General features: G+C 55.1%; 1 protein-coding gene across 3 annotated transcripts in view; it reads right to left on the reverse strand.

Annotated features, from left to right (window-relative positions):
* The window catches only part of ANKRD11 (ankyrin repeat domain 11), a 149,779-nt gene that overhangs the window by 42,700 nt on the left and 90,004 nt on the right, over positions 1 to 17,075 (reverse strand). The window contains exon 2 of one of the 3 annotated variants that reach the window (XM_011971978.1): positions 6,689 to 6,831. In XM_011971978.1, coding sequence (XP_011827368.1) covers positions 6,689 to 6,775 — 87 coding nt within the window. In that variant the 5' untranslated portion in view covers positions 6,776 to 6,831. Of the gene's footprint in view, positions 1 to 6,688; positions 6,861 to 17,075 lie in introns of all 3 variants that reach the window. The other 2 variants (XM_011971971.1, XM_011971985.1) reach the window with 2 other exon arrangements.

Raw genomic sequence — 17,075 nt, forward strand, 5'->3', positions numbered from 1 at the left:
GCCTGTGTGGGGGGTCAGCCTGTGTGGGGTCTGCCTGTGTGTGGGGTCGGCCTGTGTGTGGGGGGTCGGCCTGTGTGGGGTCTGCCTGTGTGTGGGGTCTGCCTGTGTGTGGGGTCGGCCTGTGTGTGGGGGTCGGCCTGTGTCGGGGGTCTGCCTGTGGGCTCTCTTCTGTTCCACTCGCCCATGGGCCTGTCCCGCTGCCAAGAGGAAGCGATGACACCACACTGCGTCCTCCAATTCTGTTCTTTCTCAAGGCGGCTTTGGTTATTCCACGTCTTTTGAATTTCCCTATTAACTCTGGAATCATCTTATGAATTTCTACCCAAAAAAGCCCATGGGGATTTTGGCTGGCATCACACTGACACTATACATCAATGTGGAGAGAGATCTGAGGGTCTCCTGATAATGAATATTGTATCACTCTCCATTCAGGTGTTGCTTAATTTCTCTCAGGAATACTTTGCAGCTTTCGGGGTACAGGTTTTGCAGCACACCTTTGGTCAAATTTACCCCAAAACTATCTGTATTTTTGATACTGCTGCAAACATATTTTTACAGCTTCAGCCCTCTATTATTTACGAGTATTTAGAAATACACTTCTGCACACGGGAACACCACGCGAGGCTCACTGATTCGTGCAGCTTTTGGACAGGCGTCTTGGGCTTTCCTCACTCGCTGTCTCCGAGTAAAGACAGTGTCCTCTTTCCTCTCAGTCTGACTGTCGTGTAGTGGACCGTGCTGCCTGGAGCCTGCAGGACGATGCTGATTGCGGTGGAGAAGGCCAGTGTTTGTTCTCAATTTTAGGTGGAAAGAATTCAGTCTTTGACGTTAGATATGAAGTCAGTTGCAGGTTTTCACAGATGCTCTGTATCAGGTTGAGGAAATTCCCCTCTATTCCTAGTCTGCGGAATTTTTTTTTTAAATAATGAGTGTGTTGACTTTTGTCAAATGTTTTTGCTGCATTAGTTGGTATGATCACAGGGTTTTCTTTTTTCCGTCTAATAATAGAACAACTCAAACTGATTGATACTGGAGGTTCAACCTTGAATTCTTGGAATCAACCCTACTTGGTTGGTCATGGTACATGATTCATTTTATTTTATAAACTGATGAATTCAATCTGCTAAAATTCTTTCTGAAATGTTTATGTCTGTGTTCGTGAGGCCGCTGGTCTGTGGTCTTCTTATCCTGCCATGTCTTTGTCTGGCCTTGGCATCAGGGTAGTCCTGACACAGCAACTACCCATCTAGATACAAAACAGGAACCTCCATGCTCACCTCACACCACACACACAGTATAACTAGAAATGGACCATAGACCTACATCTAAGAACTACAACTCGAAAACGTACAGAACACAGGAAAAACTTCTGTGACCTTCATTTGCCAAAGATAGGATTTTAAGAGACAGCATGAGTTCTAGAGGAAAAATTAAATAGAGTAGACTTCTATCTTGGGAGCTGGGCAAGAGTGAAGACATGGGGGCTGCTCAGAGCACCCTATGCACCACTGTCTAAGGACCCAGAGCCAAGGGGATTTCCTTGGCTTTTTCTTCTTAAAGTGGGAAGTGTTTGCTTTATTCTAATAATGAGAATCAGGAACACAGGGAAGGACTTCCACTTCTTTCTTTTTCCCCGACGCAGACTCTGTCAGGGTGAGACAGTGAGACAGGCTGGAGTGTAGTGACGTGATCTTGGCTCACTGCAGCCTCTGCCTCCCTGGTTCAAGCAGTTCTCCTGCCTCAGCCTCCTGAGTAGCTGGGATTACAGGTGTGCACCACCAAGCCCAGATAATTTTTGTATTTTTAGTAGAGATGGGGTTTTGCCATGTTGGCCAGGCTAGTCTCGAACTCCCGACCTTGGGTGATCCTCGTGCCTTGGCCTCCCAAAGTGCTGGGATGACAGGTGTGAGCCACCACACCCGGCCAAGAACTCCCACTTCTTAAAGGTGATGTGAGAACCTGAGGAGCTCGGCGTTCACAGTACCAGGTGAGCCTCAGTGCAGACAGCATGTGGCAGAGCTCAGAACACAGAGAATGCAAATTTGCTGCTTCAGAGCTAAACCTCCGGTGGGAGGAGATGAGGACGGCGTGTTCTACAGAGAGGAGTAACGCAGGGGAGGGTGGGGCGGAGGCAGCGTGCAGGCGTGTGAACCGGGTGGTGGGGGAAGCCCAACTGTCAGGTGAGCAGAAATGGCAGGAGCTGGCCAGCCACAGGCCCTGTGCTCTGAGTCCTAGGACTGGGAAGAGAAGTGGACCCAAGTCCAGCAAGCCTGGCAAGTCTGTGATGCTGCTCTATGTCCTTTTCTGCCTTAGTGAAACGATGGACAGAAACCACCCTCTCCAGGCGCCCATGCGGGCCCACAGCGGCCTCAAGGCTGTCTGAGCCCAGCTTTACCCTCTTGTGTTCTCGCCATCAGACACGGCCTCCTGCTGCTCCCAAAGCATGAGGGTGAGTTCTGGGCTCTGTTCTGAGTACAGACCCCATCCCAGACCTGCTCGTGAAGCCACAGCCTGAGGTGGGACGTGCCGAGGCCTGGCCATGCGCTTCCCAGCTTCTCGGCTAAGGTCACTCTGGAATACTTATCTTGGGGGACATAGCTCACAGCTCCCCACTTGCAGTGCTGACAAAGCTTCCTTTGGAAGGGGCCTCAGACCAGATGTGAGTCTGTACCTGGCATAGACTGGGGGTGTTTCTGCTGAGACTCGCTGGAGGGCCCACATGCTCAGTTCTCAACTGCAGCCTCCATGCCCGTGGGCGCCACCTCCAGCTTCTCGGCCTCAACACAGCTTGCCGGGTCTGAGCGGGGCTGCGAATGTGGGTTCCTAACAAGCTCCAGCCGCTCAGGAGACTGTGAGGCTGTCTGTACTCCGAGCGGCGTGCACAGAGCTCAGTGAGACAGGGTGACTGTGCCACGGGGCTGGGGATGACACTGTTCTCTGTGGCCCTGGACACCTTTGGATCAGAACACACTCAACGATGCAGACACCTGATGGTTCTTCCTGAGGCAGCTTGGTGCTTCTGAGATTCCATGGTAGGCAGTGGTGAGAAACCGCCTCCAGGAGGGGCCCTTTCTCTGACACACCTGCCACTGCGCTCACTGGTGCAGCCCAAGGGACACACACAAGCTGTCAGGTCAGCACGGCGTCAGGATGTACTGCAGAGTCATGGGCTCCGTTTCCATCTCCCATGTGTGTGTCACTGAGATCACGATTCTTTTGGAAAAATCTAAAAATATATTGTTTTTGATAACATGAAACTGTATCTGGAGAAAAGGGAATTTATGGTAGAAAACTGAGCAGAAACCATTCCAGCCTGTACCAGGAGAAGGCAGGTCAGACGTGTGCACCTGAGTTCTGGCCCTCTGAGGTCACTTCCTCCCTAAGGAATACAGCCTCTTCTAATAGCAGCTGCAACCAGGAGTGCGTCTTCCCAGGCGTTCTATTTCAAGCTACTGTTCAAGCTAAGAAAGCTCCACTAGGCCTGAGAGCTCCCTACTCCCTGTAATGCATTTAAAATTTGTCTGCCTGCAGGAGGAAAATGCCTGCTTTACTGTGAGTAGCTGGAAACAAACCAACAAACGAAACAGCACAGGCTGGTAGTTCCTGCCTGTGATGCCGAAGCTGAAGGATCACTTGAGCTCAGAAGTTTGAGACCAGCCTGGGCAACATGGTGAGACCTCGTCTCTACAAAAAATACAAAAATTAGCAGGGTGTGCTGGTATGCTCCTGCGGTCCCAGCTACAAGGGAGGCTGAAGTAGGAGGATTGCTTGAGCCTGGGGCGGTGGGGCAGGGTGGAGGGGTGTGGAGGGATGCAGAAGTTGCAGTGAGCTGAGACTGTACCACTGCACTCCAGCCTGGGTGACAGAGCCAGACCCTGTCAACCACCCCTCCCAACACACACACACACACACACACACACACACACACACACACACACAGAGCCAGACCCTGTCAACCACCCCTCCCAACACACACACACACACACACACACACACACACAGAGCCAGACCCTGTCAACCACCCCTCCCCCCCCACCACACACACCCCCGAACCCAGAACACAGCTACCTTCCTGGAAAAGCCCACAGTGAAATCCACGCATCCCTCACAGCACATGTGTGAACAGAGCTCCCATCGACAACATGAGGACCAGTTTATCAAGTCTCTCTTCTCCTTAAGCAAGAGAACAACTCGAAGCAGCTGAGAGCAGGCGTCAGGGCTGAGGCTGTCTGCAAATCACGATACCCTGCCTCGTGCGCCAACACGACCTGCTCTCTGTGGCTCTCCGGGCCTTTCTCGTCTCACGCTACCCTGCCTGGACGGCCTTCCCTGCAAGTCCAATGACGGAGGGCTCCACCACGCCCAGCCTGCTGGTGTGTCAAGCGGCTCAGAGAACCACCTCCTCAATCAGCATTTCTGAGACCTGAGCCAGGAGAGTTCCCTCCTCCCTCTACTGCTTGTTCATCTTCATCAGCCCAGGTACAGAGAAGAACAGGAGTGACAGTCGCCACCTCACCATCAACGCCAGTGCCAGGCTCTCCTTTGCTCACACGCCTTCTGCATCCTACCCAGGCCACCACTACCGCCCTGACCCTAAAGCCTGCGGGCACGGAGCTGGGGTCCTCTAGGAAGCGCGGGCCCGGTTCACTCAGCGGTCCGTTCACACAGTCACTCCAGACTCCAGCATCAGACCCTCGAGGGCACAACCCAAACATCTCTGTTCGCAGAGCACAACCCAGGTGCAGAGGCCAAGAAATCCTTTCACAGACATTGAGGTCCCGGGAACCCCACCCGCAACACCCATGTGCCCGCATCACCCATGTGGCCCGCATCACCCATGTGCCCGCATCACCCATGTGCCCGCATCACCCATGTGAACATGACGGGGTTCTGATCCAAATACACGGTTCACGCCTCCACACTCTCGGGGTGAAACCACACCATCCACCACCTCTTTGGGAGACAGTGCTCATTGGAGGCATGGAGCATGCCGAAACCGAAGCTTGGTGGTAGTGGCAGGAGCTCAAGAGGACGGCAGCGAGGCCTGGGCTGTGTGCACAGTATTCTGCACCCTTGCAGAGCTGGGCTGCTCCCTGTGAATGCTGAGTCCCAGGACCCAACCCCACAAGATGAGGAAGATGAGGCCAGGGAGGCAACATAAAGCTGTCCCAGTGCTCTGAGCACTTAGCCACAGAAGAGCAGGAACCACCAGGAAGCGTGACCTGCCCTTGCACCTTTCTGTCTCACCGCTGAAGGTGCACATCGGCACCCTGACACCCACCTCCTCAGGAGCTCGCACATCGGCACCCTGACATCCACCTCCTCAGGAGCTCAGCAGGACACGCCCACCTCAACTGCCAAACCCAGACTCTCCACAGGCTTCAAAGACAGGTGCGTCCCCGCGTGTGAGCTCGGCAGTGGTGCTGGCCAAGCACTGGCTTCAGCTCATCCTTCACTGGTGGCCGCAAGCCATGGTACCCACCCGGCCCTGCACACGGCACCAGAGCTCGGGACTGAGCAAGTGGGAGCAGACACCTGGACACTGCCCAGACATCAAGCGTCTCAGAGCTGCTGTCGTTCAGCACCTGCACATGTCCGGGTTCACAACATGCTTCACAATTCACCAAAAAGAAGTGACCTGAATCGCCACCATGTAGTTGCTGAGAGGAAGGTGGCCTTGCTGGTTATGTTCCCATGTGGAATCCCTGCTGAGCTCACACCAAACCCACAATGTGAGCAGAGAGGCCGCAGCACAGCAGCACAGGCAGCAGCGAGAGGCCTCACAGGTAGTGACCTGGGGACCAGAAGGTGGCCCAGAGCAACCGGCAACCAGGAACACAGTGAGGGGACCCTGCCCACCAGGGACCACTGAGGGTCAGACAGGTTACAGATGAACAGCCTGCCACACAGGCCAAGCAGTCAGGAGGAGCAAGGAGGCACGAGGATCAAAGGACGACAGCGGCAGGATGGCAGGAGTTGACACGCATCCTGCACAGCACGGCCCTGCCTCACCATTCACTCCACCAGACACTCCTGTGCCTGCTGCAGAGACAGGAAGCTGACTCAGGAGACACCTGACTTGTTGACGGTCACAAAGATAACACATGGCAAAGCCTGAACTTGAACCCGGATCTGTCCAAGTTCACATTCGCTGGGCACACCCCAGAACTCGGCGTCTTCCCCCACACTGCAGGACAGGAAGTCTGCACTTCCTAACACCTCAGAACCCAGCAGCACCTGCCAATACTGCAGGACAGGAAGCTTGTACCCCAGGAAACTGCATCACCCCCTACACTGGAAAGCAGGAAGTCTGCACCCCAGGAATCAGCATTAACCGCACACAAATAAAATGCAGGGGTTTAGATTTACATCCCACTTTCCTGTTCACGTTTGGAATAAACCACAGTTGGGAGTAACATGCCCCAGCAGTGCTTGCAGTCGGGATACCCGAATACCTGACAGGCCTAACGGACGCCAGGACAGAAATCCTGGATTTCTGGGGGTAGAACGTGCAGCCACATTGAGGCGCTGCCTGCAGACAGAGGCGCAAAGAAAGGGCCGGAGGGCGGAGAACAGGCCACGTGCGGGCAGCACCCCGTTCCCACCTCATCCCCATGTGGGTGGGTGAGCGCACAGGGGTGGGGGGCACAGGGGTGGGGGGGGGCACAGGGGTGACGGGCAGCATTACCTTTTTCCCAGTCTGCTTCTCCACCATGTCGCTGCTGAGGGGAAGCTCTTCCTGCTGTGGTGCTTTAGGGCACCCGCCCTTGGGCATCGTCCTGCTCCTCACCCGATCTTCATTTACACGGCCGGCCCTTCATCATCAACCGTCTGCTTCAAAAGAGAAAACGCACAAGTCACTGAACGCAGAGGCAGCACCAACTCATCCACTCTCACACAGACTCAGCGACTGGTCAAGGCAGGCAGCTGTTCTGATCAGGGCTGGGGCCAGGCCCAGGCCCAGGAAGGGACTCCTCAGGATGCGCATCCCATGAAGGGGTCACCAGCAACAGGAATGGCAGCTTTGAGCAGGAAGGAGAACAGAGAGGGTCAAGCACTTCGTGGTGGCAGAAAGGGGCACGTGGTCTAGGGGGTGGCTGTGTTCTGGGTGGCAGTCAGCAGCACCTGGGTCCTGGGTCCCGCCTGGCACAGAATGCACCCAGAACGGTCAGTCGCTTCCCCGCAGCACAGGCAAGGCCACGACACGCAGTGCAGTACCCAGCCCTCAGGTCTGGCAGGTCACGTCCACAGCCTCAGCCTCACAGTCCACTCACCACCTGGGAAGGAGCTCCTGTCCCCACCAGGCCTACGCTTTCTGCACACCCAGTTCCTAACTTGGTGGGCCAGGGGTGTCTCTGAGGGAGTCTCTGAGGGAGTCTCTGAGGCAGCTCCGAGGTCCCAACTCCTCGCCCATGGAAGCAGACGCCCCCCTGGGCCTCAGGCTCCAGCTCCTGGGTTTCCCAGGAAATCTGAGGACACATACTGTATAAATCATGTTTTATTTGTATTTATTAATCATGTTTTATTTTAGGAAATTTTGGCATCTTAAGAAGTTTCTGGCCAGGGAGAGGCTGCCCCTCTCAGGGCTGGCAAATTCGTAGACAGTCAAGGGCTCCCATGCAACCCAATCACATTCTTACCCAACTCCACACCCAGGCCAAGCCCGGCCTGAAACCCTGAAACCAGTGCAAAGCCAGGTAAAGGAAACTAGAAAGCACGCCTACAGCACAAAGCCTGCAAGAACTTTCCAAAGTAGCCACTCCCAAACTACTCGCTCTGCCCCGTCACACTCTTCCTGCAGAAAACCCAACAGGCAGTTGGGGGAGGCCTTCCCCGAGCCCCTGCTTCTGACTCCCGGCCCCCGTGGTTGAGGCGGCCCCTCTAGGACACGCAGTGCCAGCGCACTTCCTCCTTCCCAGCCTCAGCCTGGTCTCTTCTGTGGCGGCACCAACTTCACCACGCCACACCTGGCACGGACCCTCTTAGAGCACGGGCCTCCTCCCTGCCTGCAGGCCTTCCAGGTTTGTTCGCCATCACAGTCAGGCCTCCCAGGTGCACTCACAAGAGGAATGGGGGACACACCTACGCCCCCATGCCCAAAGCCACTGTCCTCCCGTCATGTCCTCACCACATCGTCAGTTAGAAAACATCTCATACAAACTGAACTGCGTACGCGTCTCCGCTCCTTTCGCCACATCAGCACCTCTGTGCATGACCATGCTGGGAGAAGCGGCTTCTGCAACTTGCTCCCCCTGTATTTACCCATCTCACTCATGCAAAGTGTGGCTTTTGAAACACGATGTGCAGACCCATCTGTGAGCCGCAGCTCCACTCCGAGCCTCTCCCACCTCCACCCTGTCAGCTAAAGGTTAGGCCGTGTGCCACCTGCCCCTGGATGCAGGCTTGGGCGAGACCACAAGATGCTTCTCCTCCAACACCATCGCACGACCTGCTTTGTCTTTCCAAAATAAACGACAAAATCCCACAAAGTGCTGTCTTGGTATTTAACTGGCACAAGAACACACCTAAAGTTATTCTGGAGAGAGGGACAGGTCGGGTCAACGCATTCACTGCCTGTTGCCTCCACCCGCAGTGCAGGTAAGCAGGTGTTTCCATCCATCATCCCTGATGGCTGAGGCCAGAGATTTTTTTCTCCCTCTACCTGAACCTATGAATTTTACATTCTCTTCCAGTTTCCCACCACAAAACTGGAATGTCTCAGCCTGGAGAACTGGCATCTCAGCACCTGACTCAGGGAAGGCTGTTCAAACGTATGGCTGTCCAGAAGCTCCGTGGTAATGTTTAGAAGTTTAAGGGTTATCAGGAAGTAACGTTTTAAAAAATCCAGACTGCCTGCGCTCAGGATGGAAAAATGGGGTCTTCACCATGGTACAGTCCACTGTCCTGATCCCAAATGTGAGTCTGTGGCCCATGGACACGCTCAACAGCTCTGGTGTGGTCAGGAACGGACGGCGTCTGGGCCCCACACTGTGGGGGCTTATCACTTCACTCCTGAAACACCCGATTCTCTCCATGTCCCTAGCTTGGTGCTATGCCCAGGCACCTTCCCGACGGACCAGGGATCTGCGAGTCCACTCAGGAGGCAGAGGAAGTGGGTGGCGCCCACCAGGCAGAACACTTTTCACGGCCTGCGATACCGTGAGCACTCCAGGGGCTCGGAGTGTCGTCCCAGGCGGACGCTGTGTTTTCTGGAGGTTTCTCCACCCACCTGCATGACAACAGCTAAGACCATCCAGGTTGCTGCCCTTCCAGGACCCTCATGCCCGCCTGGCCTTGGCTACACGTTACCGATGGCAACGATGTGCTTGAGGCCCTGAAACCCCAGCCCCCACCCTCCATGAACCACCACCCTCATCACAGTCATCGGCATGGTGACAGCTGAGATGTGCTGCTGAAGCATCTGGGTGGATGTGGATGAAGCTGGTTTGGATGTAGCTGCCATCTAGCCCATCCTACACCTCCCAGGACCCGTCTGCAGGCACCAGGCGTGCAGCCCGCGGCCCACTCTAGAGTCTTTTCCAATGAGAGACCAGATGAAGACAGAGGCTCCAGTTGCTTTTGTTCTCTTCCAAAACTGGCCATCCCAGTCCTCCCAGAAGTTGCCCTGGTGATGCCTCTGGCACCTCTGGCCCCCACACTGCCCTGTGTTCCCTCCACCGGGCTCAGGGCTGGTCAGCCTCACCCCTTGCCAAGAAATGGCAGAGCCAGTCGAGGGCCGAGGCACCGTACTCAGCCGTGCCAGTGACTTCTCCCAGGGTCTGCACCGCACTCAGGAGTCAGGACAACAGGCTCTGCTGACTCGTGGGCGTTGCCTGAGGGTGGGAGCTGTGGCGACGCCCCCGGGCCTCCCTGGCAGAGCTGTCACATAAAGCAGTCCGAGAAGCTGAGAGTCCCCTCTTTAGACAGTTCCGCTGCTGCCCAGGCCTGGCCCCTGTGCCTTCTCATCATGATGCCGCACAGCTGACCACACAGCAGGTCTCCCTCCCGGGGAGATTCTTCCCTGGAAGGTGACTTGGCTGTCCCTGCCTAGACTCATTCTAAGTGCAGCCTAAATCGCCCTCATTTCCAAGTTATCAGGCAAAGTCTATTTTAAACTCATGACCCTTGAGTCAGCAGGAGACTGAAACACGCCTGGGGCACTGGGGCTGACTCACGCCCTGTGGCGAGCAGCATGGGGGGCCGGGCCGTTCCCTCGCAGGAAGGGAAATGCAGAGCCAGCACCCGGCCCTGACCAGCCCCAGTCCACGCATTCCTTGTTACTTCACCTCTTGACAGCAACAGTCCCGGCTTCGTGGACTGCCAGGGTCACCGAGAGTCCAGGGTGGCAGGAGTCCCCCACACGAGCCACCGGCACACTCCCTGAGGCAGAAGCCACAGCACCAACGCTGTGGGCTCAGGGAACTTGCCGATTACCTGGCAGCCCCGCGTCCATGCCAAAATAAAGACACAACTCAGCCCAGTGGAGTGGACGGTGTCTGCGGCCAGCTCTGGGACCCAGGGGCAGCGATGCTGGGCACAGCCGTCCTTGCCCAGTCCTCTCCAAGCTGCGGGAGGCCCTGCGGCCCAGAGGGGCTCCGCCTCCCCTGCAGTGGGGCTCCAAAGACAATCCTTCCACAGACGTGACAGGAACAGCGATGCCCTGCTCCTCCCTGAAGGCGGCTTCGAGAGCACTCAGGGGTGAGAGATGCTGTCAAGACCGGCCCAGGGAAAGCACAGGGCAGGTTTCCCAGCACCCACCACGCGCCAGCAAGCACAGAGTCTTCGCCTAAACCACCCAGGCACCGCGCCCTCCCCTCCGCACCCACAGGAACCCGACTGCCATTCCCTCCACTCCACAGGACACGCAGCGAGCACCAAAGAGCCTTCCTCCGGGACCAAGCCTGACACAGAAGGGGTTACACTGACTACTGCAAGGTCAGTTTAGCAAAACCCCAGGAATTTCAGCCTATCTGGTCTCTTCAGCTGACAAGTGAAGAGCAGCCACTGGTGGGGAACCCGGAGCTGCCTCTCCCAGGCTTCTAAGATTGGAGCTGGGCCAGGACGACCCTGAGACACCTGTGCAGCGGGCAGGACTCCTGCAGGGCCGGGTGTGGCGCAGGAGCTGCGGGGAGGAGGCTGTGGGGCGGGGTGGGGAGCGGGGAGCTGTGGAGCTCCTGCCCAGGAGCACTCCTTGCCAGAGGCCTTGGCATCACCAGGGAGTCCGTGGACCATGGAGATTCACAGGTCCTCGCGGGCCTTCTGAACCCAAACCTGCACTTTAATGTTCTGTTCTGCACACTAACATCTGAGAAGGACTGCACCAGAAAAAACTTGTAATGACACAATTCATTCTGAAAACTCACAGAAAAAAAAAGACTTCTTTGGGTTTGCACTTCCCCTTCAATAAAGGGATGGAATGTGAGTAGAGCTGCCCTTGTACAACCGGGCTCTGGGTCTGTGCTGCGTGGGTTCACTTACACCAGATTTTCTTCCACCCCTGCCTCTCCTGAGACCGCAAGACCCATCTCTACTCTTCCTCTTCAGCCTCCTCAATGTGAAAACGAGGATGACGAAAGCCATTCGTGGAGACCTGCTGCTGCTGCGCGAGACTTAAGTCTATTTTCTCCTCGTGATCTTAGTCTTTTTGCGTCGCTAGCTTGGTTTACCCTAACGGTAAGAGTAGAACACATGTAACATACAAAATGTGCATGACTGGCTTTATGTGTTCAGGAAGGCTCTGGTCAACAGAAGGCTGTGAGTTGAGTTTGGGGAAAGTTAAAAGTTATACACAAGTTTTCAACTGCACGGGTGGCTGGCGCCCTCAACCCCTGTGTTGTTCAAGGGTTCGCTGTAATTTGTATTAAAACACCAAGCCCCTTTCCACCTGGGTAAGTCTCTCTCTCTGAACAGATGTGACATTACCCTCCAAAGACTCCCAGAGAGAAAGAGAACACTTCAAATTCAGATTTGTCTTCCACAGTATATTGATAGAACAGGGCTTACGTACATCCTGGGCAAATGCTCCTCTCCTTATGTAAGTGAACAACTCCACCAACCACTAGCTTGTATAATGAATGACCAAACGTTTACATATCAAATGGTGCCCAAAGCCCCTGAGAAGGGATGTGATTCAGCCCCTCCCCTCACGCAGGCACGTGGCCTCGGAGGCCCAGGAGGAGGAAGACAGGGAAGTCAGCAGCCAGGTGAAAAAGGGGAGGGAAGCCCTTCAAAGGAAGCTCTCCAAGAACCTTCAATCCCAGCTCCAATTCCAAAGACAGGAACACACTCGTGATTGAGAGGATCAAACACCAAAGGCCTGTTTGCCTTGAGGGGGATACTGGGGAGGGTGGGAAAAGGGGAGTGAGGAATAGCTGGAAGCAGCAGTCCTATGTGGCACCAGGGGCTTGCTCCCACCTTGGCCCTGGGCACAACCCCGCATGGTGATCAGGCCTGGCCTGCCTGCAGCACACGGCCATGCTCCAGATACCTTATCTTTATCTGAAGAGTTCTTTTGTTTGTTTGTTTGAGACAAGGTCTGGCTGTGTTGCCCAGGCTGGAGTACAACGGTGTGATCACAGCTCACTGCAGCCTCCTCCTCCTGGGCACAAGCTATCCTCCCACTTGAGTCTCCCAAGTAGCTGGGAGTACAGGCCCGTAGCACCATGCCTGGCTAATTTTTGTATTTTCTGTGCAGCTGGCTTTCGCCATGATTCCCAGGCTGGTGTCTGAAGGATGCTTTACAGCAACCCCTGCCTCTTCCAGCTGAGCCCTGCGGGCTGTCATGCACTCTATGGAAAGGGAGGAGCGCGTTCTCCAGGGGCTGCATCAGGAGCGGTGCCCTGTGCACACCTCAGAGGGAGAGAAGACGCCAACCGACTGAGCAGAGAAAAGAACAAAATGAGAAAAGGAAAAAGAGCTGCATACCTTGCAGGCCTACTGTGTGCAAAGCCCTTGAGTGACGTACCCCATGACCCACAGCACTGTGGCCACCCCGGGTGTGGAAGAGAAGCACCACTGGCCTCTCACCTCTCACCATCTCAGTGGGCAAGGGGAGAGCAGCCGAGGGCAGGGGCTGAGCCAAGGGCAGGGGGGCAGAGCCGAGAGCAAGGGTCACAGCCGAGGGCGGGGGGCAGAGCCGAGGGCAGGGGGGCTGAGCCGAGGGCAGGGGGAGGGGGGGGCAGAGCCCAGGGCAGGGGCAGAACTGTGGGCAGGGGCTGAGCCAAGGGACAGAGGCCTTCCCAGGCACCGCCTGACAGTCTACATCAGCGTCTCTGTCTCTGTCCAGCCTCCACACACCCCTGCACGTTCTGAAGAGCCCTCCCCGAGAGTCCAACTCTCTCCTTCCTCCTCAGGGCCACACCAACTCTCTCTCCTCCTCCTCCTGCTTCTCCTCCTCAGGGCCACATCAACTGTGGGGTTCCAGCTATCACTTTGGGGAAAGGGCTCCTAACATGGGTGTCCTCCCTCTCACCCCATAAGCCACACTGGCCAAGCCCAGGCGGGTACCACAAACCAAGGGGTAGAATCTCTTTGCTATGTTCTGAATGTTTGTGGCAGCGCCCCCCTAAACCCCAAAACTCACAGGTTCAAACCAAATTCCCAGTGTGCCCGGCTAATTTTTATATTTTTGGTAGAGATGGGTTTCACCATGTTGGCCAGGATGGTCTCCGTCTCTTGACCTCATGATCTGCCCACCTCGGCCTCCCAAAGTGCTCCCCACCCTCTGTGCTCCAAGGCACACAGGCTCTCTACTGCAGCCCCGTTTTCCACTTACATTTTCTGTTATCACAGGGTGGGCAGAAGCACTGAGAGGGCGTTCAGCATCTCTGGCCTCTGCTTTGGCCCCTCACACACATGCTTGGTCACTAGGCTGTGGAACATAACAGAGGCCCCTTGCTCCACAAACACGGACCACCCGACAGGAGCGTGGACACAGGAGGTGGGGCGACGTGGTGCCTCACAGAAGAGAGAAAAAGCCAGGAGGGCGGCAAGTGGGTGCAAAGTTCTCAGCTTTAAGTCATCAAGAAAACGCAAACTAAAACCAACGTAAGTGTAAGGGTTACTACTGAGTGTCAACTTGACTGGACTAAAGGATGTGAAGTACTGTTCCTGGGAGCGTCTTGAGGGAGCTGCCAAAGGAGATTCACATTTGAGTCAGTGGACAGGGAGAGGCAGACCCTCCCCTCCATCTGGGTGGGCACCATTTCATCAGCTGCCAGCACGGCTAGAGTAAAGCAGGCAGAGGAACATGGAAGGACCGGATTGGCTGAGTCTTCCGGCCTCCATCTTTCTCCCATGCTGGATACTTCCTGCTCTCAAACATCAGACTCCAGGTGCTTCAGCTTTTGGGCTCTGGGGCGTACACCAGTGGTTTCCCAGGGGCTCTCAGGCCTTCAGCCACAGACTGAAGGCTGTGGCTGTTGCTTCCCTACTTTTGAGGTTTTGGGACTCAGACTAGCTTCCAGGCTCCTCAGCTTGCAGATGGCCTATTGTGGGACTTCACCTCGTGATCGGTGAGTCAATACTCCCAATAAGCTCCCCTCCATGTATACATCTATCCTATTAGTGCTGTCCCTCCAGAGAACCCTGACTCATACACTCAAGTACTGGTGAAGAGCCGGAGCAAAGCAAACTGGTCCATTCTCATCAGGGCCAACTCACGCATCTGGAAATCTCTACTCACAATGAACACAAGCGTGCCCTATAGCCCAGCAATGCCATTCTGGACACACACGTCCAAAAGAAAGGCAGGCGCACACACACGAGAGACACGTGCAAAATGCTTCACAGCAGTGGGGTTTGCAGCGTGTCACTACGATGCGAGCATGGAACACTACACAGCAGAGGAAGCGAAAACATCACAACGTAAGTCAATCTCACAAATAATGTTGAAGGACCCTGTCTCTACGAAAAATTTAAAAATTAGCTGGGTGCTGTGGTGCACGCTGGCAGTCTCAGCTACCAGGAAGGCTGAGGCAGGAGGATCACTTGAGCCCAGGAGGTCGAGGCTGCTGTGAGCCAAGATCATGCCACTGTACTCTAGCCTGGGCATCGGAGTCAGACCCTCTCCCCTCTCCCCTATCCCTCTCCCCTCTCCCCATCCCTCTCCTCTCTCTCTCTCTCTCTCTCTCTCTCTGTCTCTCTCTCACACACACACACACACACACAAATAATGTTGGGGACAAAATACATGATACATTTACATAAATTTCTGAACATAGCAACTACAGTACTTAGGGATTCATACTTAGTAGACAAGACATCATCGAAGCATGGAAAATGGCTGCTTGGTGGATGGAATTGGAAGTGAGGGTGAAACAGGGGTTCTAAGTGAAGGCTGCAGAGGCATTTGCTTTGTCATCTGCTGAGTTGTACATTTTTACTGTGCGGACGTTTGGGTATTGTGCTGCATTTCAGCTGAAGCAGTGTTTCAGAAGGTGACAGACATAAAGGCCACACTATGTCCTTGCAAGGCCTCAGAGGTGTCACTGACCTTTTGCTGCAGGACCTGTTCTCAGGGGTCCTGGCCTCCTAGAGGAAGGAGGGCCCCATCGCCCTGCTAGGCCCTACTGGGACCCTCAGGGGCACGAGCATGATGAGGGGGCAGCTTGAGGCTTCCTGCCACGTCGGGCAGGCCTAGTCATGCCTGACACATGCTGCAGGGCACCCACTGCAGAGTGCAACAGGGAGCCTGGAGCCTACCAAGGAGACACACACAGCTCTGTGAAGACGGAGGGGAAGAGGAGCAAGGAAAATGCTCCTTTTACACAGAAGGCACCAAGATACAAACTAAACGTGATGAAAACAAAGAAATGTAGGCGTGTGTGTTAAAGGTACAATTGCACAGCTAAAAAGAATCATGGCCATAAGGCAGGGACGGCAGATGGAGGGTGACTCAGCAGATATCCTCCCAGGCTTGCGAGTGTGGAAATAAACACACGGAAGTGACCAGCAGAGAGAAACATGCAGGGAAGAGGAAGGTTAGAAAGGTCAGGGTGTCACGCCCCGCTGCTGGGAACGCAGAGGAGGACGGCCAGCAGAAGGGGACGCAGCCACCCCCTTGCCGACCCTGCAGCACGAGGTGCACCCCACCCAGCAACCAGCTCCCAAATTACACCAAAAGGGCCAGGCACGGTGGCTTATCCCTGCGGTCCCAGCTACTTAGGAGGTCAAGGCAGGGGGGTCATTTGGGCCCACGAGTTTGAGACTCGGGCAATGTAGGGAAACCTCATCTTTACAAAAATATTAAAAAATTAGCCAGTCGAGGTGGCACACACCTGTAATCCCAGCTCCTTGGGAGCCTGAGGCGGGAAGACCCCTTGTGCCCAGGAGATCGAGGCTGCAGTGAGCTGAGATCGCACCACTGCACTCCAACCTGGGTGACAGAGCGAGACCCTGTGTGAAAAAAACCCAAACCCCAAACCAAAAAAACACAACTAGGGCATGAAAAGGTGCTTGGCCCAGAGCAGTGCCCTGCAGCATCTCCTAAGAAAGGGGCTGAACACAATGCCACTCGCCAGGGGCTGCTGGTGGCATCCGGGCACATCTGCCCATGGGGTTCACAGGACGAACGAGGTTCCGCAGACACATGGCCAGGTGGAGACGCAGAGAAAAGCGGGTGCAGCAAGAAGTCTACTTGGAAATGCAGAGGAATACCTACGCTTCTGTTAACAGTAAAACACGTAAGGCTAGCTCGACCAGCAATCAATGTCACCCACCATGCCAGCAAGCTAAAGAAGAAACATCACATCATCACAACTGGTGCAGAAAATCACTTGATAAAATTCAAAACTCATGATAAAAATTCCTAGCAAACAGGAGTGTGGAGAAATATCCAACAAGGGCCGGGCGCGGTGGCTCAAGCCTGTCATCCCAGCACTTTGGGAGGCCGAGACGGGCGGATCACGAGGTCAGGAGATCGAGACCATCCTGGCTAACACGGTGAAACGCTGTCTCTACTAAAAATACAAAAACTAGCCGGGCGAGGTGGCGGCGCCTGTAGTCCCAGCTACTCGGGAGGCTGAGGCAGGAGAACGGCGTAAACCTGGGAGGCGGAGCTTGCAGTGAGCTGAGAT

Source organism: Mandrillus leucophaeus, unplaced genomic scaffold (assembly GCF_000951045.1).
Source record: "Mandrillus leucophaeus isolate KB7577 unplaced genomic scaffold, Mleu.le_1.0 Scaffold10, whole genome shotgun sequence".
NCBI lineage: Eukaryota > Metazoa > Chordata > Mammalia > Primates > Cercopithecidae > Mandrillus > Mandrillus leucophaeus.